Genomic DNA, 25991 nt, shown 5'->3' on the forward strand with positions numbered 1-25991 from the left:
AACCCCTCCTATGCTTGTGAGTTAATTTTATTGTTGACACTGCGTTTTGGGGTCATCAACATGTTGTGCCCCCCATGCCCCAAAAGTCAAACTCCGCCTATGTTTAAAACAATCGATTATTCCGTTCTGATTATTTATCCTGAGGTGGAGCTCGATTACTCCTGCCTGCCCGCTTGTTTACAATTTCCCTGTTGACATTAGAACAGCTCACATCACCATCCCGCCGATTTTTTTTGTTTTTGTTTGGAAAATCTAGCTTTCGATCAATCAGTTTAACATTCCCTGGCGTCGCGTTTCACACTATTACGCCCGCCCGTCTTCAGTTTCTGCTTGGATTTCCTTCTTTTGTGCCTTTTTAGCCGCCGATGCTAAGGGGCGAGCTAAGATCTCCATAGGGAACAATGACGGCGATTTGCGTCGACAGCGGCGGAGGTCTGACGGCCAAAGGGCTCGACATCAGCCTGGCCGCCTTGCAGAGGCACGATCCTTACATCAAAAATATCTTGGACGTAGCCAGCCAAGTGGCTCTGTACACTTACAACAACAGAGCCAATGAGTGGGTAAGACGCAGCCAAGTCAGCTTTAAATGAGACGTCATCACTTGCAACCTCATTGCCATTCTGTGTCAAGTTATTGCAAAGAAAAGGGCCTGTTTGTTTGATTCATTCATAAATAAAGGTTTTATGCAGGACATTAAAAAGCATTAAAAGTCATTAAATGGATTATGTCAAAATTTAGGCCTTTAAAAACAAACTAAATGTTCGAGGCATGAAAAATTATGTAAACTTGACGGTTTAAAAAATAAGCCTTCTGCCTTTGTACAAGGGCTGGTCACAGCTTAGCACAACAGTTTTTCCTATTGACCATGAAATGTCTTCAAACTAAGATGCTTGGGATTTGTTATGTAAACAGACCATTTGCATTCATCCTGCAGACATGAAATGAACAATAAATAATGTAAAAATATTGACTTATAAACAGAAGTGGGTAGTAACACGTACTCTATTACATTTACTTGTAGGGTTGTTCCGATCATGTTTTTTTGCACCCGATCCGATCCCGATCGTTTTAGTTTGAGTATCTGCCGATCCCGATTTTTTTTTGCTCCCGATTCAATTCCAGTCATTCCCAATAATTTTTCCCGATCATATACATTTTTGCAATGCATTAAGAAAAAAAATGAATAAAACTCTGACGAATACATACATTCAACATACAGTACATAAGTACTGTATTTGTTTATTATGACAATAAATCCTCAAGATGGCATTTACATTATTAACATTCTTTCTGTGAGAGGGATCCACGGATAGAAAGACTTGTAATTCTTAAAGGATAAATGTGACTTTGTATATTGTGACTAAATATTGCCATCTAGTGTATTTGTTGAGCTTTCAGTAATTGATACTGTAGCCATTTAACTGTTCTGTCCAAATGCATGATGGGAAGTGAAACCATGACTGTGCATCGTGGCACCAATTGATATATCTTTGCGTTGGGAAGTAACATAGGGTGTTAAGGAAAAGATCAACCACTACCGTTCTGCCCCACATTGCTTCCCACGATATTTCTAATTGTTGAGAGAGGGATTTTAAGGCTTTAGCCAATTAAAAAGAGGCTCCAAAGACTGCCAAAATTCTCTCTACTCATTTTACGCTGCCTGTTAGCTCTATACATAGGTAAAACGGCACCATTATAGATTGAACGTGACAATGCGTGAGTGGGTCGTGCAGCGCATGCGTTAATTGCATTAAATATTTTGCTTGATTAATTTTTTAAAAATTAATTACCGCCGTTTAAGCGATAAATTTGATAGCCCTACTTTAAGCCAAAACTAAAGACTCTGGATGAATGTAAGACATTTTGTCTGTAACGTTAAATACAATTAGAAAACGAATTAAAATATATATATATATATTTTAAAAAAGGCATGTCCGGTATTTTTTTGCCGACTCCGATACTTTTAAAATGACGTGATCGGGACATCTTTATTTACTTGAGTAACTTTTTGAGAAAAATGTACTTGGAAGAGTAATTTTACTAAGCCATACTTTTAGTTGTGTAGATTTGTGAAGAAAAAAACGCTACTCTTACTCCGCTACTTCGGACTACACAAGAGTAATTACATATTTCCTCTTGATTCTACAACCCTTAGCAAAAAGTATGGAATCACCAGTCTCGGAAGAGAACTCACTCAGACATTTTATCATGTAGAACAAACTCAGATAAAAAGCTTGAAAAAATAATGAATTAGTTCAAAAGTGCAACTCTTTAGCATTCAGAAACACTAAAAGAAATGAATAAAAAAAACATTGTGGTGGTCAGTAAAGTGCAGGGAAATAGTATATGGAATCATGAGAAACAAAGAAATCATCATCACCTTGTCAAGAGTCAAGAAACTGCATTGGACAAGGTGGTAATGCTGGAACTTTTTTTGGTGCTGTTCCAGTGAGATTTACAAAGATGACTGCCTGAAGAAAATATCCAAAATTCCCTCCGAGATGTATTTTGATTGTTATTTCTTTGTTTCTCATGATTCCATATTTTTTTTCCTCAGAATGGAGCGATTCCATTGATATTTCCCTGCACTTGCTCGATAAAAGTAACATTTACTAACCACCACAATGTTTTTTATTCATTTCTTTTAGTGTTTCTGAATGCTAAAGAGTTGCACTTTTGAACTAGTTCATTATTTTTTCAAGTTTTTTGTCTGCGTTTGTTTTACATGATAAAATGTCTGAGTGTGCACGTCCGAGACTGGTCATTCCATACTTTTTGCTAGGGGTTGTACATATTTGATTTTTCTTTTTGCCAGTGATGCCAAAAGTAGCTCACCAATGAGACCTCACAACAATAATCACATGACTAAAATATACCAATCAGACGCAAGCTTACCATTCTATGATCACGCCAGCCTGTTCAATCAAGTTGCGTCTTTAAAGCGCCGTAAAAAAAAGTATTTGACATAGAGCGCTTCTCTCAACATGTCTCAAAAGCACGGATTTTAATCTCTCTCAGAGTCTTTATTTGGTGCCGATTGACCACGATATGATCCTTTTAATTTCATAATATTAACCATGAAGAAACTACTGTATTCACTATGCGAACTAGGAACTATTTTCTCCACTAGAGGGCACTCATGCTCTTTGGACGAATAATGCTTTATTTCTGTCATTTTCTGTCTTTCACCGGAATTCAGTGATTTTTATTTTATTTTTTATTTTTTTTGTATTTCTTTGGCTTAATATGTTTATGTAATGGGTTATTATACATTATCATTTTAAGGAATAGTATCTTTTCTCATATTTACTGTTTGTTTGTATTACTCTTACACAATATAAAATAAATAGCATTTATATAATAGTTTAAGGAACAAGTAGAATATATTTGACATAGGGCATAAGAGATACATGATGCCTTCTGATCACGGAAGCCCAACGCGTCATGCAGCTTACTGAGGAAAATTGGTGCTCACCACCAGGTGATAGGCAAGACATCTATAAGCCCACGCCTGCAACACCAAATCCCGCTATCAGCTCTTCATGACAGTCCAGAACAAATGGCGGGACGTCCTGTACTACCACAACACCTGATAACAAAAAGAACTCCAAGTTTGATAGCTCAGCGCCTCTCAGACAGTGAGGCACGCCAAACCTCCCACCTCAGTTTGCTTCATTAACCATGATCCAACAAAGGTGACACATGAACTTGACTGCTCAAATCTGCAACAGAAGAAGACCCAAACACACCCCTCTTCCTGCCCACGGGCCGCCCTGTGAGACCCTTCAAAATGACAACGTTTAACTGATTGTTGTCATTTTTTCGCTGGAATCTTTTGTTGACTTGTGATATGGAGACCCTGGAAACAGTCTGCCTTCTCGCCTGGGTCTATTGCAGTTTTGCCTTTCTGTACGATTGCTTTAGACTCGGAATAAATTGTCAACTTGAGTTTCGAGCCTTTTTCCAGAATTCAAAAAGAAGTCAGTACAAGGGGTTTAGACTAAAGTGAACACACGGAGTTCAGCCTTTTGGCCGGGTTGTCGGGGTTTCATCAGCTCGGGTCGTTGGAACAGCGCCAGCGCGGGTCCGACGGTTCGGCTGGCTAGATTCCAGCCATCTGGCTAAAAGGTCAGATTCCAACAGTTCATATAGAAAACTGTGCTGAGAAAACAAATGCCATTGTTGGGAAAGAAAAAAAAAAATATATATATATATATATATATACAAGCAGTTACTCACAATGTTACTCATTGAGTTTTTTTTTTTTACCAAATACTTTTTTACTTGTACTCGAGTACATTTTTTGGATGACTACTTTTACTTGAGTTATATTAATTTTAGTGCTGCAACGATTAATCGATTAACTCGAGTATTCGATTAGAAAAAAAAAAAAAGATTCGAATTAAATTTTGCCGCTTCGAGTATTCGTTTAATTAAAGTGGCGTTGTAATGGTTTATTTTGAAAGTGTTTGCATTTAGTTTTATTGATTTAGGTGGATACACTGCCTTCTTGTCTGCCTCATTTTACATGGGTGAATCCAGCTGCTCCCTGTTAAGACCAACATAAGCAAAATTTTGCTTTGAGCCATTTTTTATGCATCCATAATTTATTTTATAAGTATATTCAGCTATTGTTTGCGGAAATATATGTCTGAACCATTTGTTGAGAGCATTGTAAAAAAAAAAAAAAGCATTATTTAGCATTTAAGCTAGCAGCCTTTTGCTATGAAAGTTAGCCAATTGGCCTTTTGCTGTACATAGATCCTAATTTATTTTTTTATACCATTTGAGGCTCAACTCAGGTATTTTAATTTTTCATGTTCCTTATCCGTTTATTCAAACTAACTAGTTGATTAATCGACTACTAAAATAATCGATAGCTGCAGCCCTAATTAATTTGAAGTAACGCTACTCTTGAGTACAATTTTTGGCTACTCTACCCACCTCTGCTTATAAACTCATTATATACTTCATTCACTTGACTGAAGCTGCGTGCCTTTGTTATTTTGAGCCAGAAGCACTGTGTGAGCCATATGTGATATAGCAGGGCCATATTGGATCTTTGTACTATTTTGATTTCAACTATATAGTAGTTTAATATAAGCATAACTTCAGTTGAAGTTGTTCTCTTATTTTTCACAGAATGTTTATTGGAAAACCTTGAAGTTGTTACATTTATCATTATCAAAGTATCCCGTCCATGACTGCATCTATCGGTATTGGTTTGATATCTGTGTCGGATTTTTGGAGTTGGACAATATCGAGACAATTACAATTTGTGCATTTGCAGTCGGGCATTGGCATTAAATTTGTTTAAAGTGGCATTAAAAAGCATTAAATGAGATTTGCTGGAGAAACCCTGTCTAAACATAACTCGCCTGGAATAGGATATTGTGATTTCCTTGTTTAAGTGATCATTTGGTTTATTTCTCTTTCCAAGCACCTTCATTATAGCACGTGCATATCTGCAAATGTAACCAATAATAACAACAAGCATACTAACATATACAGTATGTGTTTTTCAGGAAAAAACTGAAGTGGAGGGAACTCTGTTCATCTATACGAGGTATCTGCACCTACAAACGTAATCCTTTATTTGTCCACACAAGGTTCAATTGGTTCAACCAAATGTTAATACACAAACAAACAACTATATATTCTAATCAATTTTATAAGTTTGAGATTGAGAGCAACTGTCAAAACTTTTAGGTTGGCCTCTCCCACACATGGCTTCACTATCATGAACAGACTCAGCATGGAGAACCTAACTGAGCCCATCACCAAAGACTTGGACTTCCAACTCCAGGACCCATTTCTGCTGTACCGCAATGCACGCCGTAAGATCGTAAAACCAATATTGTACATATTGTGTAATACCAAGCATTGTGTGTTCCGTGACTGACATTTTGCTTTCAATGGAATCAAAACGGTGAAACTGAATCTCCATTTAAGGAGTCGTTCTTTATCAGTCCGAGCAACTAAATGAGAGCTCGTCAGCACTCGCGTGGCGGCTGCCGGAGATTAGATGCGTCGTGGCGGTCGTTGATAATGCAAACACGTGTACGTTCCACTGAGCTATTCACTAACTGACGGCCAATCCAGTTTGATAGTAAGGGTTTGCTTATTGGCCAGTTCGATACAGCAATGAAATGTTACTATCAAATTTTAGAACCGATATAATCTAGTTACTGTATTGGCCCGAATATAAGCCGGCCCTGATTATAAGATGACCCCTCTTTTTCAAGACTCAAGTTTAAAAAAAAAAAAAAAAAAAAAAAATCCTTTTTGAACACTAAAATAATCACAGTACATCCTAAACAAATGATTATAACAATGTATTTGAGAGTAAAATCATGTTATTTTCCCTCATTGAACTCTTAATATCTGAACATTTAAATATGTAAACTAAAGTGCAATCACATTCGTAAATGAATGGCTTCTGGTTTTTGAAATGTAAATAAACTAGGGCTGTCAAACGATTAAATTTTTTAATGGAGTTAATTACAGCTTAAAAATTATTTTAATTTTTAATATTAATCGTAATTAATCGCAATTCAAACCATCTATAAAATATGCCATATTTTTCTTTAAATTATTGTTGGAATGGAAAGAGAAGACAAGACGAATATATACATTCATATACGGTACATAAGTACTGTATTTGTTTATTATAACAATGAATCAACAAGATGGCATTAACATTATTAACATTCTCTTAAAGCGACGCATGGATAGAAAGACTTGTAGTTTTTAAAAGATAAATGTTAGTACAAGTTATAGAAATTTTATATTAAAACCCCTCTTAATGTTTTTGTTTTATTAAAATTTGTAAAATTTTCAATAAAAAAATAAACTAGTAGCTCGCCATTGTTGATGTCAATAATTACACCATGCTCCCTCATAGTACTAACCCATAAAATCTGTTGGACCCAAACGCCAGCAGAGGGCGCCAAACACCAAAAAACAAGTAACAAGCGGACATTACGCTGTACTGTCATTTTAGTCTGTTTGAGCGGGGCATGTGCGTTAATTGCGTCAAATATTTTAACGTGATTAATTTAAAAAATTAATTACCGCCCGTTAACGCAATAATTTTGACAGACCTATAAAAAACCAATCCATTTTGATAAAACAACAAAATTGCAAATACTGCATTAACCATCAAAGTGAAGTCTAACTCTAACTGTAGTCTTGAAACAAATCTGAATAAGGAAAAACACTGCAATAAAATAATGCAAACAGGTTAAACTAAAAAGAGTAGCTGAGCTCTTTCATGACAGAACATCGCTTCAATGATATCTGGTGCCATCTAGCGTCGTGAATGGGTATAATGTCTAGACCGCAAATATAAGACGACCCCCTCTTTTTCAGTCTTTCCGTAATTAAATGCAAAAAACACCCTCTTATATTCGGGCCAATACGGTAATTAGACCAACAAAATTTTTTGCTGTACCATTTTGCAACCTAACTCAATGAGCAACAGGTGTCTAGGCAATAATACGATTCCCTTCACTTCACATACGCTACGCAGCCAATCATAGCATTGACAGTGTTGCGCATATGTGCCCTCACTCGACGCGCCGTGCAGGTTTGCTAGCTAACAACAGTGCAGCAGAATTCATGCTAATGCAAATGCTAACCCCTTATTATAGCGAAAGGAACAGGCAGCGATACGACACCCATCAAGCCAAGTAAAAAAGAAATGCAGTTCTTTTAAGATGGAGTGGCTGTCGGAGTATGTGAAAACAGAAGAACAAATTATTTTTTTCCACTTCCTCTGAATCCATGTCCCCTATTTATGGGGACGCATCTTTAGACTCCGCATAATTCACTGCTTCTACAACCCCTAGCAAAAAGTATGGAATCACCAGTCTCGGACGAGCACTCAGACATTTTATCATGTAGAACAAAATCTGATAAAAAGCTTGAAAAAATAATGAATTAGTTCAAAAGTGCAACTCTTTAGCATTCAGAAACACTAAAAGAAATGAATAAAAAACATTGTGGTGGTCAGTAAATGTTACTTTTATGCCCCTTTCCCACTGAAACTAATGGGTCAACGCGCGTTTTTTCCAAGCCGATGCAACCCACTAGCAATTGGCTTTTGTGTCCTGTTTTCATGCTTTTTACTGCCCTCAAAATGGTCGAAATGCGGCAAAGGATCAACACTCTGCTTGTTATGGTGTTATACTTATATAGCGCTTTTCCACCTTTCAAGGCGCTCAAAGTGCTGGGGCAACGTAGGCGATGTGGATTCTTCTTTTTCTACTAGCTTTGTTGTTAGCATCGACGTAACTACGGTTGCGGGGCGTGTTAAATGGGAGGCGACTGGCATTTTTTTATGACGCATCACGTAAGAGCCTGCGTCACCACGTAGATTAGGGTGTTGACTGTTGACCCGGGGTTTTGCTTTCACATTGCATGACGATCAGAACCGAGGTGATTGTTAGTGGGTTGACACGGGTTTTTTGGCCAGTGGGAAAGGGGTATTAGAGAGCAAGCGCAGGGAAATATATATGGAATCATGAGAAACAACAAAGAAATAACAATCAAAACACTTTGTCAAGAGTCAAGAATCTGGATTGGACAAGGTGTCAAGAGTCACGAATCTGCATTGGACAAGGTGATGATGCTGGAACTTTTGTTTGGTGCTGTTCCAGTGAGATTTACAAAGATGACTGCCTGAAGAATACATCAAAATTCCCCTCAGTCCTTGATGATATGGGGCTGCATGTCAGGCAAAGGCACTGGGGAGATGGCTGTGGTTAAATTTTCAATAAATGCACAGATTTACATTGAAATTTTAGACAGCTTTCTTATCCCTTCAATTGAAAATATGTCATTTTCCAAGATCACAATGCATCATGCCACAGAGCTAAAACTGTTCAAGCATTCCTTGGTGAAAGACTCATCCAGTCAATGTCATGGCCTGCAAATAGCCCAGATCTCAACCGTATTGATAACCTGTGGTGGAAATTGGGGAAAAAAAAAAAAAAAAGGTCCACAGCAAGGCTCCGACCTGCAATGATGGTATGGCAACTGCAATTAAAGAGGGTTGACACCAAATTGATGAAGAATACTCATCAAGTCCATGCCTCAGAGACTGCAAGCTATCATAGACGTCAGAGGTGGTGCTACTAAATACTAGAGATGTGTTTTGATTGTTATTTGTTTCTCTTGATTCCATTTTTTTCCCCCTCAGAATGGAGTGATTCCATATATATTTCCCTGCACTTGCTCTATAAAATTAACATTTACTGACCACCACAATGTTTTTTATTCATTTCTTTTAGTGTTTCTGAATGCTAAAGAGTTGCACTTTTGAACTAATTCATTACTTAATTCAAGCTTTTTATCAGAGTTTGTTCTAAATGATCAAATGTCTGAGTGAGTGCTCGTCAGAGACTGGTGATTCCATACTTTTTGCTTGGGGTTGTAGTCACCTCCTAAGGACTGGATGCTCCTGTACTGGTGTTCTACACCTTCTTCTACCCCTACCTTGTCATTGTGATACAATTTTGTCGATGCAATTCTGAGGGAAAATGGATTATACGACACATCGCAAGTGCAAGATGTCGCGAACGTCAACTGGATTTTTTCAGTCACCTCGAGAAAACTCCTTTAGTTACGATGCGACAGTGCTGAATGAAAGAGCTACTATTTGTCTACATACGAGCCAACAAATATGTATTAATGACAAGTACAATAGACGTTATGGCCCACAGAATCAAGGAGACGCCGGCGTAAAAGTTAATGAAAATTGCTGTGGTGTGTGGCCACAGCGTACACATCTGATGTTGCTCACGGTGGTCCTTAGAGAGCTTGTGTGTCTCATGGGAAATTCGAGGAAACATTGCTTCTTGGCTGTTTTTATTCTCCATCAGCTAACTAACATCTGAGCCCCCAGACTATTTAAGGCCGTGTGCCACGACCTCCGCCGTGGAATCTTATCATTAAGCAAACACGTCGCGCACGGCAATGCCGTGACGTCCGGGAACGGCGGTTGGCGCTAAGTGGCAGCCCGGGCTAAAAATAGACGGCAGAGATACAGGAAGGCGGATGAGGAATGGACATCCAGCTAGTCATTAGCCTGCCTGACAACCGGCCATTTGACAGGAAGCTTGTTAAAGACCAAGTTGATGGTGGATTCTAATTTTCGACATTAGAAATACAGGCTGGAGTACCTATACTTGATGCAATTACATCTTGTCCATAGGATAAGTTATATTTGAGTGAAACCTATTTTGGAATAACAACTCATCATTAGTAGCATGCGACTGTCTTGCAGCATATTTGACTTAAACGTAGCCTTGAACAAAAGTCATTTCAGTTATGTTGCAGCTAAGTCATAACACTTGAGGGCCAAATGTAAAAAGCAGTCAAAAACCGTAAAATGTCATTAATTGTAGGGCTGTCAAACGATTACAATTTTTAATCGAGTTAATTGCAGCTTAAAAATTAATTAATCGTAATTAATAGCAATTCAAACCATCTATAAAATATGCCATATTTTTCTGTAAATTATTGTTGGAATGGAAAGACACAAGATGGATATATACATTCAACATACGGTACATAAGTACTGTATTTGTTTATTATAACAATAAATCAACACGATGGCATCAACATTATTAACATTCTGTTAAAGCGATGCATGGATAGAAAGACTTGTAGTTCTTAAAAGATAAATGTTAGTATAGTTATAGAAATTTTATATTAAAACCCTTCTTAATGTTTTCGTTTAAATAAAATTTGTAAAATTTTCAGTCAAAAAAACTAGTAGCCCGCCATTGTTGATGTCATTAATTACACAATGCTCATGGGTGCTGAAGCCCATAAAATCAGTCGCACCCAAGCGCCAGCAGAGGGCGACAAAACTCCAAAAAACACAAGTAACAAGTGGACATTGCACTGTGCTGTCATTTTAATCTGTTTGAGCGGGCCATGTGCGTTAATTGCGTCAAATATTTTAACGTGATTAATTTTAAAAATTACCGCCCGTTAACGCAATAATTTTGACAGCCCTAATTAATTGCAAATACATTCAAATCTTTATACCACTAGAAGTTACATATATATTAGTGCTGCAACGATTAATCGATTAACTGGAGTATTCGATTAGAAAAAAAGATTCGAATTAAATTTTGCTGCTTCGAGTATTCGTTTAATTAAAATGGCGTACTAATGGTTTGTTTTGAAAGTGTTCGCATGTAGTTTGATTTCGGTGGATACACTGCCTTCTAGTCTGCCTCATTTCACGTGGCTGAATCCAGCTGCTCCCTGTTAAGACCAACATAAGCCAAGTTTTTGTTTGAGCTAATGTTTGTTTTGAATGTATTCGTAAAGTAGTTTATAGGTATATTTAGCCGTTTTTGGGGGGAATACCTGTCTGAACCATTTAAGAACATTGTAAAAAAAAAAAAAAAAAAAAAAAAAAGTTAGCGTTTTATAGCATTTAAGCTAGCGGACTTTTGCTATTTAAGTTAGCCAATTGTTCAATAGTTCATCTCAGGCATTTTATTTTTTTATGTTCCTTATCCGATTACTCAAGTATTTGAACTAACTAGTTCATCGATTAATCGACTACTAAAATAATCGATAGCTGCAGTCCTAATATATATTAAAAAATCGGCATTCCCATAGATTCTAAAAGAATTCAATGACGAAAGCTCACCTCCGGGTGGTAAATACGTGTACCCCAAGTTGGTCTCCGACACCAACTGGCCTTTAAACCGTACCTCAGGCTCCTCCTGAAGCCTTTGGTGTTTGGGTTTCCTGCTAAAAAGTTGCCTAAGCATGACTCCGAGCAGCTTTATGAGTTGACACTGCCACTAGAGTCCAAAATCTGCAGGTCTTTTCTCTCAAAGTCCTCAAGCGCATTCCTCAAAGCAGGAAGTGATGTTTATTCCAGGAGTAAAGTGTAAACACGACCCCGCAAACCGGTGCTCAAATCAGCTTAAAAATGCTAATTCTTCAAGTAACTTCAAGTCCATGCAGTCGTTTCTCTCAGTCCACAACATCTTTGTAAAGTGACTCAAAGCCTATCTATCCGGAGCTAGTAGCCCACCCTCACTCTTTCACATGCCCCCCCTCCTCTGTGACACGACCATCTTACAGCTCTTTGCCGTTCATCCGAGCGAGCTCATAAAGTGCTCGTGATTCAGCCGGCCAGCGTCCCGCTGCAGTTACTTATTTGGTGCTGGGCCGACTTTTTCCCAGGCCCATCTTGGGTGACCCGGGGGCTAGGCCAGGCTCACTGGTGGCCAACTGTGTCTCGTGTGTAAACATGAACGTCGCGTGGAGGGAAACAGGAGTTATTCTTCGCGGACTACAGTTCGAACTGATTAATCAACTAGTCAACCTGACTTAAAACAACACATGGTAACTTCCCAGTTTTGGTCAATTTTAGCGACGCCGGTGGACAAAAGCGGTAGTGTTTTGCCTTAGAAAAAACAACACAGTGTCGTAAAATCATCAATCAATCAAAAATCAATCTCCTGATCGCCTGCAGATGGATTAAACAACAATTCGGTTTCCAGCGGCTGTGAGAAGGACGAATAGTAATAACTAAGAGTGTAACGGTACATGTATTTGTATTGAACCGTTTCGGTACGTGGTGCTCGGTTCGGAACGGAGGCGTACCGAACGAGTTTCTGATGTAATGTAACCCTTACTTTTCGAGGCTGTGAGTCAGTCGGGTTACAGTTTCTTTGTGTAGATTATATTTACTCCGTCTTCTCTACTCTAATGAGGACCAACACGATAGGACAATATAACCCAGAAACATCACCGGCGCGACAACGTACCAAAGCATTTGTAATTGCAATCATTTTCTGGGAGAAATTGAGCATTAAATGACAGAACTGCAGGGGTGCCAATACTTTTGGCCAGCACTGTGTTGTCATAAATGTTATGAAAATATTTCATAAAGGTTGAAAAGTTACCTAGCGTTGCTTTAAATTGCATGTTTGCTGTGTGCACCTTTTTGGTGTTGTTGATCTGCATTATTTGGGTCACGTATTTGACGGCCGCTTGAGAAATGACTCATCGGCAAAATTGCGAGGCCGCGCGGCACGCCGACAATCTCATTCCGTCGTCTGCTGACCTTCGGCTCGCCATCAAGTGACCACTTTTCGTTATTACGCGTCTTAACTTGATTTTGGTGGACCTTTTGTTGCTATTTATGCTATTGAAAAAGCGGACCTCTCCCTCTCCCCAGTGGTCATTCACGGCATCTGGTTCTACGACAAGGCCGACTGCCAGCGCGTCGCCCAGAGGATGAAAACGTAAGCGCTTGCGTCAGACTTGGCTCGCTGACAAGCTCTCGCCGGTCTGTCAAATTTAACCTAATTACGCAAGATGATTACATTTTAAATGTTGTGTGTATGTGTAGTCTGACTCAGCTGGAACAAGCGGTGGGGCAGGGCGGCTGGCTGCCCTCGGGGGAAGGTGCAGGCGGCGATCAGGGTGAAGGGCAGGTGGTAGATATCATCCAGATGCTCACTAAGGCTCATAGCCAATACGACAAGGTAACACACCTGCAGGAAAGTCACGTGTCATCCAGATAGCAGAAAGCAAACATTGCCCTCTAGTGGTTTAGAGTTTTGTGTTTGCATTTAGGTTTATTGATTTGCATGGATACACTGCCCTCTAGTCTGGCTAATTTTACATGTCTGAATCCAGTTGCTCCCCATTTAGACCAACTTAAGTTTTTGTTTGAGGTAATTTTTTTTAATGCATTCGTAACTTAGTTTATATGTTATGTTTTTTTTAAGAGCATCATTAAAAAAAAAAAAAAAGTTAGCATTTTATAGCATTTAACCTAGTGTACTTTTGCTCTGTAAATTGGCCAGTTTGTTGTACATAGATCCTCATTTATTTATACCGTATTGTCCCGAATTTAAGACGACCCCCTCTTTTTCAAGACTCAAGTTTGAAAAAAAGACTTTTGGAACACCAAACTAATTTTTATATAGAAAATAATTACAGTACATCCGAAACAAATGATTATAACAATATATTTGAGAGAAAAAGCATGTTATTTTGCCTCATTCAAATCTTAATATCTGAACATTTACAGAGGGGCAAATAGGTATTTAGTCAACCACCAATTGTGCAAGATCTCCTACTTGAAAAGATTAGAGAGGCCTGTAATTGTCAGCATGGGTAAACCTCAACCATTAGGGACAGAATGTGGAAAAAAAAAACAGAAAATCACATTGTTTGATTTTTAAAGAATTTCCTAATTAGAGTGGAAAACAAGTATTTGGTCACCTACAAACAAGCAAGAATTCTGGCTGTCAAAGAGGTCTAACTTCATCTAACGAGGTCTAACGGCTCCACTTGTTACCTGGCTTAATGGCACCTGTTTTAACTCATCATCGGTATAAAAGACACCTGTCCACAACCTCAGTCAGTCACACTCCAAACTCCACTACGGCCAAGACAAAAGAGCTGCCGAAGGACCCCAGAGACAAAATTGTAGGCATGCACCAGGCTGGGAAGACTGAATCTGCAATAGGTAAAACGCTTGGTCTAAAGAAATCAACTGTGGGAGCAATTATTAGAAAATGGAAGACATACAAGACCACTGATAATCTCCCTAGATCTGGGGCTCCATGCAAGATCTCACCCTGTGGCGTCAAAATAACATCATGAGCAGTAAGCAGAAATCACAGAACCACACGGGCGACCTAGTGAATGACCTACAGAGAGCTGGGACCACAGTAACAAAGGCTACTATCAGTAACACAATGCGCCACCAGGGACTCAAATCCTGCACTGCCAGACGTGTCCCCCTGCTGAAGAAAATAAACGCCCAGGCCCGTCTGCGGTTCGCTAGAGAGCATTTGGATGATCCAGAAGAGGACTGGGAGAATGTGTTATGGTCAGATGAAACCAAAATAGAACATTTTGGTAGAAACACAGGTTCTTGTGTTTGAGGGAGAAAGAATACTGAATTTCATCCGAAGAACACCATACCCACTGTGAAACATGGGGGTGGAAACCTCCTGCTTTTGGGCTGTTTTTCTGCAAAGGGACCAGGACGAATGATCTGTGTAAAGCACAGGTGTCAAACCGATTCCAGAAAGGGCCAAGTGAGTGCTGGATTTTTTTCCAACCGAGACCGTGCAGAGAGCTTAACCAATTAACTTCCGACTGAAACAAGCAGCACCTGACAAAGTTTAACTGATTACACATGAAAAAGATCTGATTGGTGAAAAGGTGTCCTCTTCATTGGTTGGAAAGCAAACCTGCACCCACTTGGCCCTTTCTGGAATCGGTTTGACACCTGTGGTGTAAAGGAAAAAAATTAATGGGGCCATGTATCGAGAGAGTTTGAGTGAAAATCTCCTTCCATCAGCAAGGGCATTGAAGATGAGACGTGGCTGGGTCTTTCAGCATGACAATGATCCCAAACACACAGCCAGGGCAACTAAGGAGTAGCTTCGTAAGAAGCATTTCAAGGTCCTGGAGTGGCCTAGCCAGTCTCCAGATCTCAACCCCATAGAAAATCTGTGGAGGGAGTTTAAAGTCCATGTTGCCTAACGACAGCCCCAAAACATCACTGCTGTAGAGGAAAACTGCATGAAGGAATGGGCCAAAATACCAGCAACAGTGTGTGAAAATCCTGTGAAGAGTTACAAGAGAAAACATTTGGCCTCCTTCATTGCCAACAAACAGTACATGACAAAGTATTGAGATAAACTTTTGGAACTGATCAAATACTTATTTTCGACCATGATTTGCAAATAAATTCTTTAAAAATCAAACAATGTGATTTTATGGGGTTTCTTTTCTCCACATTCTGTCTCTCATGGTTGAGGTTTACCCATGTTGACAATTACAGGCCTCTCTAATATTTTCAAGTGGGAGAACTTGCACAATTAGTGGTTGACTAAATACTTATTTGCCCCTCTGTAAATATGTAAACTAAAGTGCAATCACATTCGTAAATGAATGACTTCTGGTTTTTGAAATGTAAATAAACCAATCTATTGTGATAAAACAACAAAATTGCAATAACTGCATTAACCATCAAAGTGAAGTCTAACTGAATCTTGAAACGAATCTGCATAAGGAAAAAAATTGTAATAAAATCATGCAAACTAGTTAAACTTGAGAGTAGCTGAGATCTGTCATGACAGAACATCGCTTGAAAGATATCTGGCTCCATAATAATGTCTAGACCGCGAATATAAGACAACCCCCTCTTTTTCAGTCTTAATTAAATGCAAAAAAACACAGTCTTATATTGAGGCCAATAAGGTATTTTAATTTTTTATGTTCCTTATCCGATTAGTCGAACTTACTAGTTCATCGATTATTCGACTACTAAAATAATCGATAGCTGCATACCTACCTCACAGTGTCTAATTTTTTACTTAATTTTGTTCATATAATGTGTTCTGTCCTCACTAAACGGGAAGTTGTTCAGCTTAACAGACAGCAAATAAGCCAATTGTGCTTTTTGAAGCTTTTTAATTTAATTTGTAAAGCTGTAACACACACTTATGTTCAAAACAACACACAATTTAACACTTGACACAAAACAATTGGTGTTCAAACGTCCATCTAGTCTGATCAATATGTAAATTTAGTAGATTAAATTAGCCTAATAAAAGTCCGCTAGCTTAAGTGCTACGAATGCTAACGTATTTACAAATCTAATAGCAAGTCACTCACACAAAACTCCACAAACTCTAGCTCTGAACTTAAAATTCATACCCAACATATATTAGCAGAAACAACTTACAGCCTTATGTAGGCCAAACCAGAGCGCATGTCAGACGTATGAGTCTGCTTTGCAGTTATACAAGGCAACAGTCCAGCCAGAACCAACGCTGCCTCCAGAGGGCAGTGTATCCTCCATCATTAAATGAAATACAATACCTTTGGACTTTTTGGTTAGTTTTTTGAAAACCAAATCATCAGCAAATGCACTCCACAAACTGTAGCTCTAAACTTAATTAAAATGCATACACAAAATATTTTAGCAGAAACAATTTACAGCCTTATGTGGGCCAAACCAGAGCGCAGCTGTCCTTATTGCCAGGTCAGAGCAAGTCACTCACACAAAACTCCACAAACAGTAGCTCTGAACTTAAAATTTATACACAAACATATATTAGCAGAAACAACTTTCAGCCTTATGTAAGCTAAACCAGAGCGCATGTCAGACGTATGAGAGCTCATCAGTCAATGAAAGGTGAGAGTCCAGTTAGACCTAACGCTGCCACCAGAGGGCAGTGTATCCTCCATTATTAAACAATACTTTCAAACAGTTGTTCTGAGATTTATGGGGTATTTAAGGGTACTTAAATGGTTCATTCTGATTTACGCGGAAATTCTGGATACGAATAGCATAGGAACGGAACTCGTTCATAACCCGGGGACTACCTGTATTTTTGCAACAAATGTCATTTTGCGCGACAGGAGAAATCCACTTCAGAGCCGAAGGAAATTGGTAGCAGCGGCGTCCTTTTCGGGAAGCCCAACCTCATCAAACCCATCCCAGTCAAGCCCACCACTGTACGGTGAAAAGTCAAGCCAATTTCTCATCGGCACTTCCGCCATGAATGCACTTATCTTTTGCTTTTCATCTTCAGGAACATGACGCCAAAGAGTCCAAGCCACTCTCTTTGGCGATGTTGTTCGGTTCTCCAAATGAGCGGCCACCACAACTTGACTTCGCCCCTACCGCCCCCGTCACACGAAAAGTAACTCGCCTTCCAGTTGCGCGCACACTCACGTACGACACACCTGAAGCGACTTCAGGACACCTCCCTCAGCACTGCCCGGCAATCCAGAAACTCATGCAGGCTCAGAGATGCGTCCCGGGGGAGGCTCTCCAGACGCTGTCAGAGTCGCCGGAGAAGCGACTGTGCGACAATGGCGTCTTGCTGGACCATCTTCACCTCTACCACCATCAGATCCACCATCACCACCAAGTGGATCCAATCAAGAGGCTGTTCCAAAGCCAGCCTTGCTGTTCAGCGCAGTGTTCTCACCAGCAACCAGTTTTGATCCACTCCAAGCAGCAGCTGGATTCAGGTTAGTTATCTGGACGTCCAATTCATTTTGACTCAGCCGATGAGATGACTGGTTTGACCTCCGCAGGTGACGCTTCCCATGTCCCCGGTGCGCTTTCTCCGCACGAGCTGGTCCACAAGCTGCAGCTGGTCCAACAGGAGCAGAACCAGGCCTCGATGGTACCGCCACGCCTCAGCCCTGCCCTGGCCCCCCGCTTCCAGGGGCCGGCGAGCCTGAACGCGGCGAGTCCGAAAGTGACTCTGCAGTTTCAGGTTGGTCTAAAAACGAACCGGTGCCACCTGTTGTCATGGCTAGCGAGTTATAAACGGATCAAAAACCCGTGTGGTCCATTTAGGAATCTTCCCCGCAGACGATCCCCGCCCCCGTGTCCCCGATAATGCTGCTCTCCCCGAGCGTCTTCTCTCAGGTGAAATCGGACGTCGCCAAGCCCGACTCCCAGTCCGCTTATTCGCCTCAGAAGGACAGCAAAGTTCTGACCAGAAGCCAATTCCAGGCAGCCTTGCTGCACCTGATCCAGGTACGAGCACGGGCGTTGCCAGACATATTTCATGTATAAATTTCACCAGTAAAAAAATAAATAAAATACTTTGGAGTTTAAATCTACATAGCATAAGCTACAGAATGTGCCAAATTAATCTCTATATACACAATCCGCACATGGTTCCTTAATATGGTAATTTATGCACGTAACTTTTGAGTTGATACTTCCGCGAAGTACCTTGGGGAGGTATGCTGCGTTCATGTGTGTCTGGAGATCGTAGTTCCCAAGTTAGAAAATCGTTCTGATGTGTTGTAACATCATAATGTGGGATAAAAACATGGTTGCTAAATAACTACAACGAAGTGTAACCTATTTTTACGGTGCCCGAGAGGTGTCAGGCGAAATGCAAAGTCCAAACACTTTGCAGATAGAAAAAAGTACGAACCCAAATTGCGAACGCTTTGCAAAAGAAAAAAGCACGAATGCAAACTGCCACAACACGATCCCCAATTCCTAAAGCGCGATTCCAAATTGGAAAAAACACGAACCCCAATTGCCACAACACGACAGCAAATGGCTCGCAGCACGAATGCAAACTGCCACGAATGCAAATTTTTTTAATTGAATAATACAAAACATACAAATAACAAATAATACAAAACAACTAGTTTACATAGAATATAAGTACTATGCTTTTATTGCGATATTAATTTCGAGTGGTGACGTCACTCATAGCTTTTCCTCAGTTTAGCTCTCGCGGCTAATGGAGCATACCAAGTCTCTCAATAACAGAGGGGTGTCCTAATAACTAGCACGATCATAACACATTTTGCAGTAAATGATGGGTTAGAGGGACGTCATCACTCGAAATCAATATCTCAAGCCCCTCAATTTACTGCAAAATGGACCCGAATTTGTGTTCAGTGAATATGACATAACTCATTTTTCATGGCTGAATCCAGATGCTCCCTGTTAAGACCAACATTCGCAAAGTTTTTGTTTGAGCTAATGGTTTTTAATGCATTTGTAATATGGCTTATAGGTATATTTAGCAGTTTTTTGTTCTGTTTTTTGTGGGATTACAGTGCCTTGCAAAAGTATTCGGCCCCCTTGGACCTTGCAACCTTTCGCCACATTTCAGGCTTCAAACATAAAGATATAAAATTTTAATTTTTTGTTAAGAATCAACAACAAGTGGTGTGTTCAGGGTGATGAGCTGTGTTGCTTTTACGCCAAACATATCATTTTGCATTGTGGCCAAAAAGTTCAATTTTGGTTTCATCTGACCAGAGCACCTTCTTCCACATGTTTGGTGTGTCTCCCAGGTGGGTTGTGGCAAACTTTAAACGAGACTTTTTATCGATATCTTTGAGAAATGGCTTTCTTCTTGCCACTCTTCCATAAAGGCCAGATTTGTGCAGTGTACGACTGATTGTTGTCCTATGGACAGACTCTCCCACCTCAGCTGTAGGTCTCTGCAGTTCATCCAGAGTGATCATGGGCCTCTTGGCTGCATCTCTGATCAGTTTTCTCCTTGTTTGAAAAGAAAGTTTGGAAGGACGGCCGGGTCTTGGTAGATTTGCAGTGGTCTGATGCTCCTTCCATTTCAATATGATGGCTTGCACAGTGTTCCTTGAGATGTTTAAAGCTTGGGAAATCTTTTTGTATCCAAATCCGGCTTTAAACTTCTCCACAACAGTATCTCGGACCTGCCTGGTGTGTTCCTTGGTTCTCATAATGCTCTCTGCACTTTAAACAGAACCCTGAGACTATCACAGAGCAGGTGCATTTATACGGAGACTTGATTACACACAGGTGGATTCTATTTATCATCATCGGTCATTTAGGACAACATTGGATCATTCAGAGATCCTCACTGAACTTCTGGAGTGAGTTTGCTGCACTGAAAGTAAAGGGGCCGAATAATATTGCACGCCCCACTTTTCAGTTTTTTATTTGTTAAAAAAGTTTAAATTATCCAATAAATGTTGTTCCACTTCACGATTGTGTCCCACATGTTGTTGATTCTTGACAAAAAATTAAAATTTTATATCTTTATGTTTGAAGCCTGAAATGTGGCGAAAGGTTGCAAGATTCAAGGGGGCCGAATACTTTTGCAAGGCACTGTATGTGTTTGAACTATTAAGAAGATTGTATTTAAAAAAAAAAAAAAAAGTTAGCATTTTATGATAGCATTTAAGGTAGCGGACTTTTGCTATGTAAGTTAGCCAGTTAAATTTTGCAGTTTCGAGTATTCATTTAATCAAAGTTGCACTGTAATGGTTTGTATTGATTCGTAATTTGGCTTACAGGTATATTTAGCCGTTTGTTGTGGGAATATGTGTTAGAAGCATTTGTTAGGAGTGTTGTTAAAAAAAAAAAAAAAAAAAAGAAAAAAAAAAGTTAGCATTAAAGCATTTAAGCTAGCAGACTTTTGCTTCGTAAGTAAGCCAATTGTTCTTTTGTCTTTAGATCCTTATTTTTTATACCGTTTGAGGCTCACCTCAGGTATTTTAATTTTTTATGTTCCTTCTCCGATTACTCGATTATTCGGATTGACTAGTTCATCGATTAACAGACTACTAAAATAATCGATAGCTGCAGCCCTAATCATATGTAGTTTAAAGCACTATTTCAGAGTTTTTATGATAGATAAGTGCTAAAAAAAATCTTTTCGCTCACTTGCAGTGCCCCATTAGGTCTAGTGACGCCCTTGGGTATGAGAGAAAAATTCATACATTAGCTGGATTTGTGACAGTGTTATATGTATTTCAGACAGACAACTCCTTCCTGGACACCATCTATGAGACCTATGTGGGGCAATTTTGCTAACCAGCACCAGAGCGAGGACCCTTCTGGAAAAAGCCGTTATGATGAATTTGAACAATGATGCAACATTTGCAACAAGGCATTTACATAGGACATGACAAGTGTGGAATAAAGTTCACTCTCAATGAAGGAAAGAAACTTCGAGTTGATGTAGCATTTCATTTTTGGGACTGAAAAATTCTACACTTTGGCACAAAAGGTAGCCGAAAAATGTTCTATTATTTTGATATTTACTTGGTTGCATTTAAGTAAGGTGTCATTTAGTTATTTTTCATATTACTTGACGAAGCTGTATCTTGCTTGCAGAGAGCCGTGTTGTTTTTTTTGCCCCTGAAATTTACAAAGAATTACATTGAAATTCTTCCATCATATGAATAAAACATAGTTGTGAAAATTCCACTTCACAGAAATAAGCAATAATTGTCATCTTTACATTGTCAGCATTGAATGAAATCTTTTGTCATATTTTTATACTTCCAACCAACCAGCATGCAAGGTTAGACAACCCCATCAGCTTTCCAAGTTGAATGTTTTGCAATAGAAATATCTTAACATGGTTGAAGATGTTTTTACACGCAGTTTGTCAGGGATGTTTGGTTGTAATTGAGCTATATTGAAAAATTTTCTATTAAATGTTCCGAAAAATGCACATTGTGAGTGTTGTCAATATTTTTTATGGGAATTCTCCATCATGCGGTTTCATTGGAGGCTGTTACAACGCACATGTGAGTTTCATTAGTTTCTGCAATGTCGATGACAAATATAAATTTTAAGAAAACTTAATTCATAGCACCAATCCTAAATAATTCTCCATGAACCACACAAATGGCGTAAAGTACTCACCCTCATTGAGTCCTCCTTTGCAATGTCACCAGTGAAAAGTGCACTTACTTTCTCCACTTGTTGTATTTTTAAATTATTTTCCCTTTCATCTGTTGGGTATATTTGCTTTTTAAAGAATGGAAGAAAGAACAAACAAAATAATACTTTTTCAAGTTAAATGGCTGATCAGTTTGACAGACTGAGCAGCTCACTAGTGATAATCCATGAGAATTGGAAACAGGAGGTGAACTTCCTGCTGTCATGTGGCATTCAAAGACTGCAGGAAATCGTAATGCTTTTCAAATGTTGGCTTTATATTTAAAGCAAAATAATACAAGTCATACGTACTTCTCAGAAGTTTAAAAAATACTTCAGAAAAGACATTTATGTAAAAAAAAAAAAAAATTTAATGGGAAAGTAAACATCTATATGGAGGTAAATTTGTCTTTATTATTCAATCAAAAAGATAGTTGCTTAAATCAAAATCTATATTTTCAATAAAAAACTGCGTTTGAATGCAAAAATAAATTTGAAACTAAAAAAAATGCATTTAAAAAACAATTTTTCTTTTTGTTTTGATTGGAACGACTTTTGATTGAAGTAATGTTTTGCGTTTGGGCCACATTTTGGCTAGGACATTATTATTCAATCAAAAAATGAGTTGCTTCAAACAAAAAAATATATATTTTCAAAAGAAAAATCAAAATATTAAAAAAAAAAAAAATCATTGAAAAAACTTTTTTGAATGTGAAAAAAAAAAACTTTCAAATTTGCATTTGAACACTTAATTTTTCATTGAAAATTATGTTTTCTTTGATTAAAGCAATCCATTTTTTCTTTTGGTCATATTATGGGTAGGACATTTGCGTCTAAATCATTTAATCCTCCAAAAAATATGTTTGAATTTTTTTTTTTTTTTTTGATTGAAGTGTCACTTTTTTTGAGTGCAAAAAGTTTTGAATGCACTTTTTATTATTGAATCATTTTGAGACAAATGTTGCGCTTTGCTATTGGTCAGACATGTTTGAGTGACAAGTGGCTACGCCAATGGCGTGAGCCTGTTAAGCTTGATGAAGCAAGAATCATGGCCACCACTCGCCAAGTAGGCTGGTGGGGTGAAGCAACTTATTTTTTGATTGAATAATAAAGACGCAAGTGTCCTAACCAAAATTTGACCCAATGCAAGACATTATTACTTCAATCAAAAAAGTTGTTCCAATCAAAAAAGTCACTTCTTCAAGCATAAAAAATGAAATAAAATCTGAGAAAAAGTTCAAATGATTTTGAGTTTCAAATTTCATTTTGCATTCAAACACATTTTAATTGAAGTGACTTTTTTTGGATTGAATAATAACACCTAAATCTACCTCCTACATGGCCACATTTAAAAACAAACCCAAAAAAAATGAAAAGCAGATGTGACGTGTGAGACTGGGTATCACTCAGTGGTCCTTGTGATCTCCATCGTCCTCCAGTTTTCTGATCTCCATCTTGAGGTGGTTGATGTTCTCCCTGCTGGCTTTCAGCTTGTCTTTTAGCTCAGCGATCTCCTGACTTGTCCTCTTCTTGGCTGCCTCCATTTTTTCCTTGGTCCTCTGCTCAAGCTCGCCGACTGCACACACACACAAACACACACAATAATAAATTATTCCTCAGTGTGACAAACGCCTGTGTGCAGGCATGTGCCGGTTACCAGTTTCAAGGTACAATGGGGCAAATAAGTATTTAGTCAACTACCAATTGTGCAAGTTCTCCTACTTGAAAAGATTAGAGAGGCCTGTAATTGTCAACATGGGTAAACCTCAACCCTGAGTGACAGAATGGGGGGGGGGGGGGGGGGGAAGACATACATGGAAGACATACAAGACCACTGATAATCTCCCTTGATCTGGGGCTCCATGCAAGATCTCACCCCGTGGTGTCAAAATGATAAGAATGGAGAGTAAAAATCCCAGAACCACACGGGGGGACCTAATGAATTACCTACAGAGAGCTGAGACCACAGTAACAAAGGCTACTATCAGTAACACACTGCGCCGCCAGGGACTCAAATCCTGCACTGCCAGACATGTCCCCCTGCTGAAGAAAGTACACATCCAGGCCCGTTTGCGGTTCGCTAGAGAGCATTTGTATGATCCAGAAGAGGACTGGGAGAATGTGTTATGGTCAGATGAAACCAAAAAATTTTTTTTTCTTTTTGGTAGAAACACAGGTTCTCGTGTTTGGAGTAGAAAGAATACTGAATTGCATCCGAAGAACACCATATCCACTGTGAAGCATGGGGGTGGAAACATCATGCTTTGGGGCTGTTTTTCTGCAAAGGGACCAGGACGACTGATCTGTGTAAAGGAAAGCATGAATGGGGCCATGTATCGAGAGATTTTGAGTGAAAATCTCCTTCCATCAGCAAGGGCGTTGAAGATGGGCGTCGAAGATGAGACGTGGCTGGGTCTTTCAACATGACAATGATGAAAGACCCAATGAAAAACACAGCCAGGGTAACAAGGGAGTAGCTTTGTAAGAAGCATTTCAAGGTCCTGGAGTGGCCTAGCCAGTCTCCAGATCTGAATCCCATAGAAAATCTGTGGAGAGAGTTGAAAGTCCGGTAACACTTTATAATAACTATCCGTTTTACTAGTTAATAGATCATTAGTAAACTGTTGATAAATGATTTATAGTTGATTTGTGAAGTATTTGTTAACAGTTTGTTAAGCATTTACAGGGTGTTCCAATATGGTTGACCCCATTCTAAATGCACATGCTAGTTGATGGATCTTAATAAAACTATATACACTTTATGTTGAAGGTCATAAGTTATATTGGTTAAATACACAAAGAAAAGTAAAAATATTTGTTGGTTCTATGGCAGATTTTCATAAATGTGCAACATGAGCGCTCCCTGCAAAATGCCTTATCAAAATGCCTTTTCTTTTGAAGTGAACGGCATTTCTTAACCTGAAAAGATAGAAATGCCAAATGGTACACACAAAAACTTGAAACGTTTCTACACAAACTGTTTCAGATTAAGAACACCCTGTAAATGCTTAACAAACTGTTCACAAATACTTCACAAATCAACAATAAATCCTTTATCAGCAGTTTACAAATGATCTATTAATTAGTAAAACGGATAGTTATTATAAAGTGTTACCGAAAGTCCGTGTTGCCCAACGACAGAGGAGATCTGCATGGAGAAATGGGCCAAAATACCAGCAACAGTGTGTGAAAAGCCTTTGAAGACTTACAGAAAACATTTGGCCTCCGTTATTGCCAACATTGGGTACATAACAAAGTATTGAGATGAACTTTTGGTATTGACCAAATACTTATTTTCCACCATGATTTGCAAATAAATTCTTTCAAAATCAAACAATGTGATTTTCTGTTTTTTTTTCCACATTCTGTCTCTCATGGTTGAGGTTTACCCATGTTGACAATTACAGGCCTCTCTAATATTTTCAAGTGGGAGAACTTGCACAATTCGTGGTTGACTAAATACTTATTTGCCCCACTGTATAGCCTACTGTGGTATGAAAACGTCACGGTTTCAAAACCACTAAAATTTTCCGTCATACCGGAGTTACGGTATTAGCTATTTTTGACGTCCTAAAAATGTAGCAACAAATCTGTGGCTTGGAGCGGCAGTGCTCACCCATCCCCTTGCAGTTGTTGCTCTGTCCTGTGTCTGTCAGTGACACTACAACTGAGCTTTTTCCCCCCGCAAAAACAGACAAAAGTCGCTAGTATGGTAATATTTCGGCTCCCGAAAAGAAGTAGTCGGATGCGGCTTAGAGGAGAAAGGTCA

At 39.0% G+C, this 25991-nt stretch overlaps 3 protein-coding genes across 4 annotated transcripts in view; 1 reads left to right on the plus strand and 2 right to left on the minus strand.

Annotated features, from left to right (window-relative positions):
• Window positions 1–12073, minus strand: part of cacna1c (calcium channel, voltage-dependent, L type, alpha 1C subunit) — a 241530-nt gene extending 229457 nt beyond the window's left edge. Inside the window, exon 1 of the mRNA XM_057855351.1 lies at window positions 11675–12073. Coding sequence (XP_057711334.1) covers window positions 11675–11798 — 124 coding nt within the window. The 5' untranslated portion in view covers window positions 11799–12073. The remainder of the gene's footprint in view (window positions 1–11674) is intronic.
• The window catches only part of yeats4 (YEATS domain containing 4), a 120802-nt gene that overhangs the window by 89202 nt on the left and 5609 nt on the right, over window positions 1–25991 (minus strand). The window contains exons 7-8 of one of the 2 annotated variants that reach the window (XM_057855355.1): window positions 22208–23798; window positions 13381–13538 (exon numbers count right to left, since the gene is read on the minus strand). In XM_057855355.1, the coding sequence (XP_057711338.1) occupies window positions 23629–23798 (170 nt within the window). In that variant the 3' untranslated portion in view covers window positions 13381–13538; window positions 22208–23628. Of the gene's footprint in view, window positions 1–13380; window positions 13539–22207; window positions 23799–25991 lie in introns of those variants that run through there. The other variant, XM_057855354.1, reaches the window with a different exon arrangement.
• Window positions 177–22529, plus strand: dcp1b (decapping mRNA 1B). Its single transcript, XM_057855353.1, has 10 exons — window positions 177–560; window positions 5526–5566; window positions 5710–5837; window positions 13220–13286; window positions 13394–13529; window positions 17437–17532; window positions 17610–18054; window positions 18121–18305; window positions 18389–18571; window positions 21311–22529. Exons 1-10 carry the CDS (start codon window positions 402–404, stop codon window positions 21365–21367), a joined length of 1497 nt encoding a protein of 498 aa, XP_057711336.1. The 5' UTR covers window positions 177–401; the 3' UTR covers window positions 21368–22529.

Source organism: Corythoichthys intestinalis, chromosome 13, assembly GCF_030265065.1.
Source record: "Corythoichthys intestinalis isolate RoL2023-P3 chromosome 13, ASM3026506v1, whole genome shotgun sequence".
Classification (NCBI taxonomy): Eukaryota; Metazoa; Chordata; class Actinopteri; order Syngnathiformes; family Syngnathidae; genus Corythoichthys; species Corythoichthys intestinalis.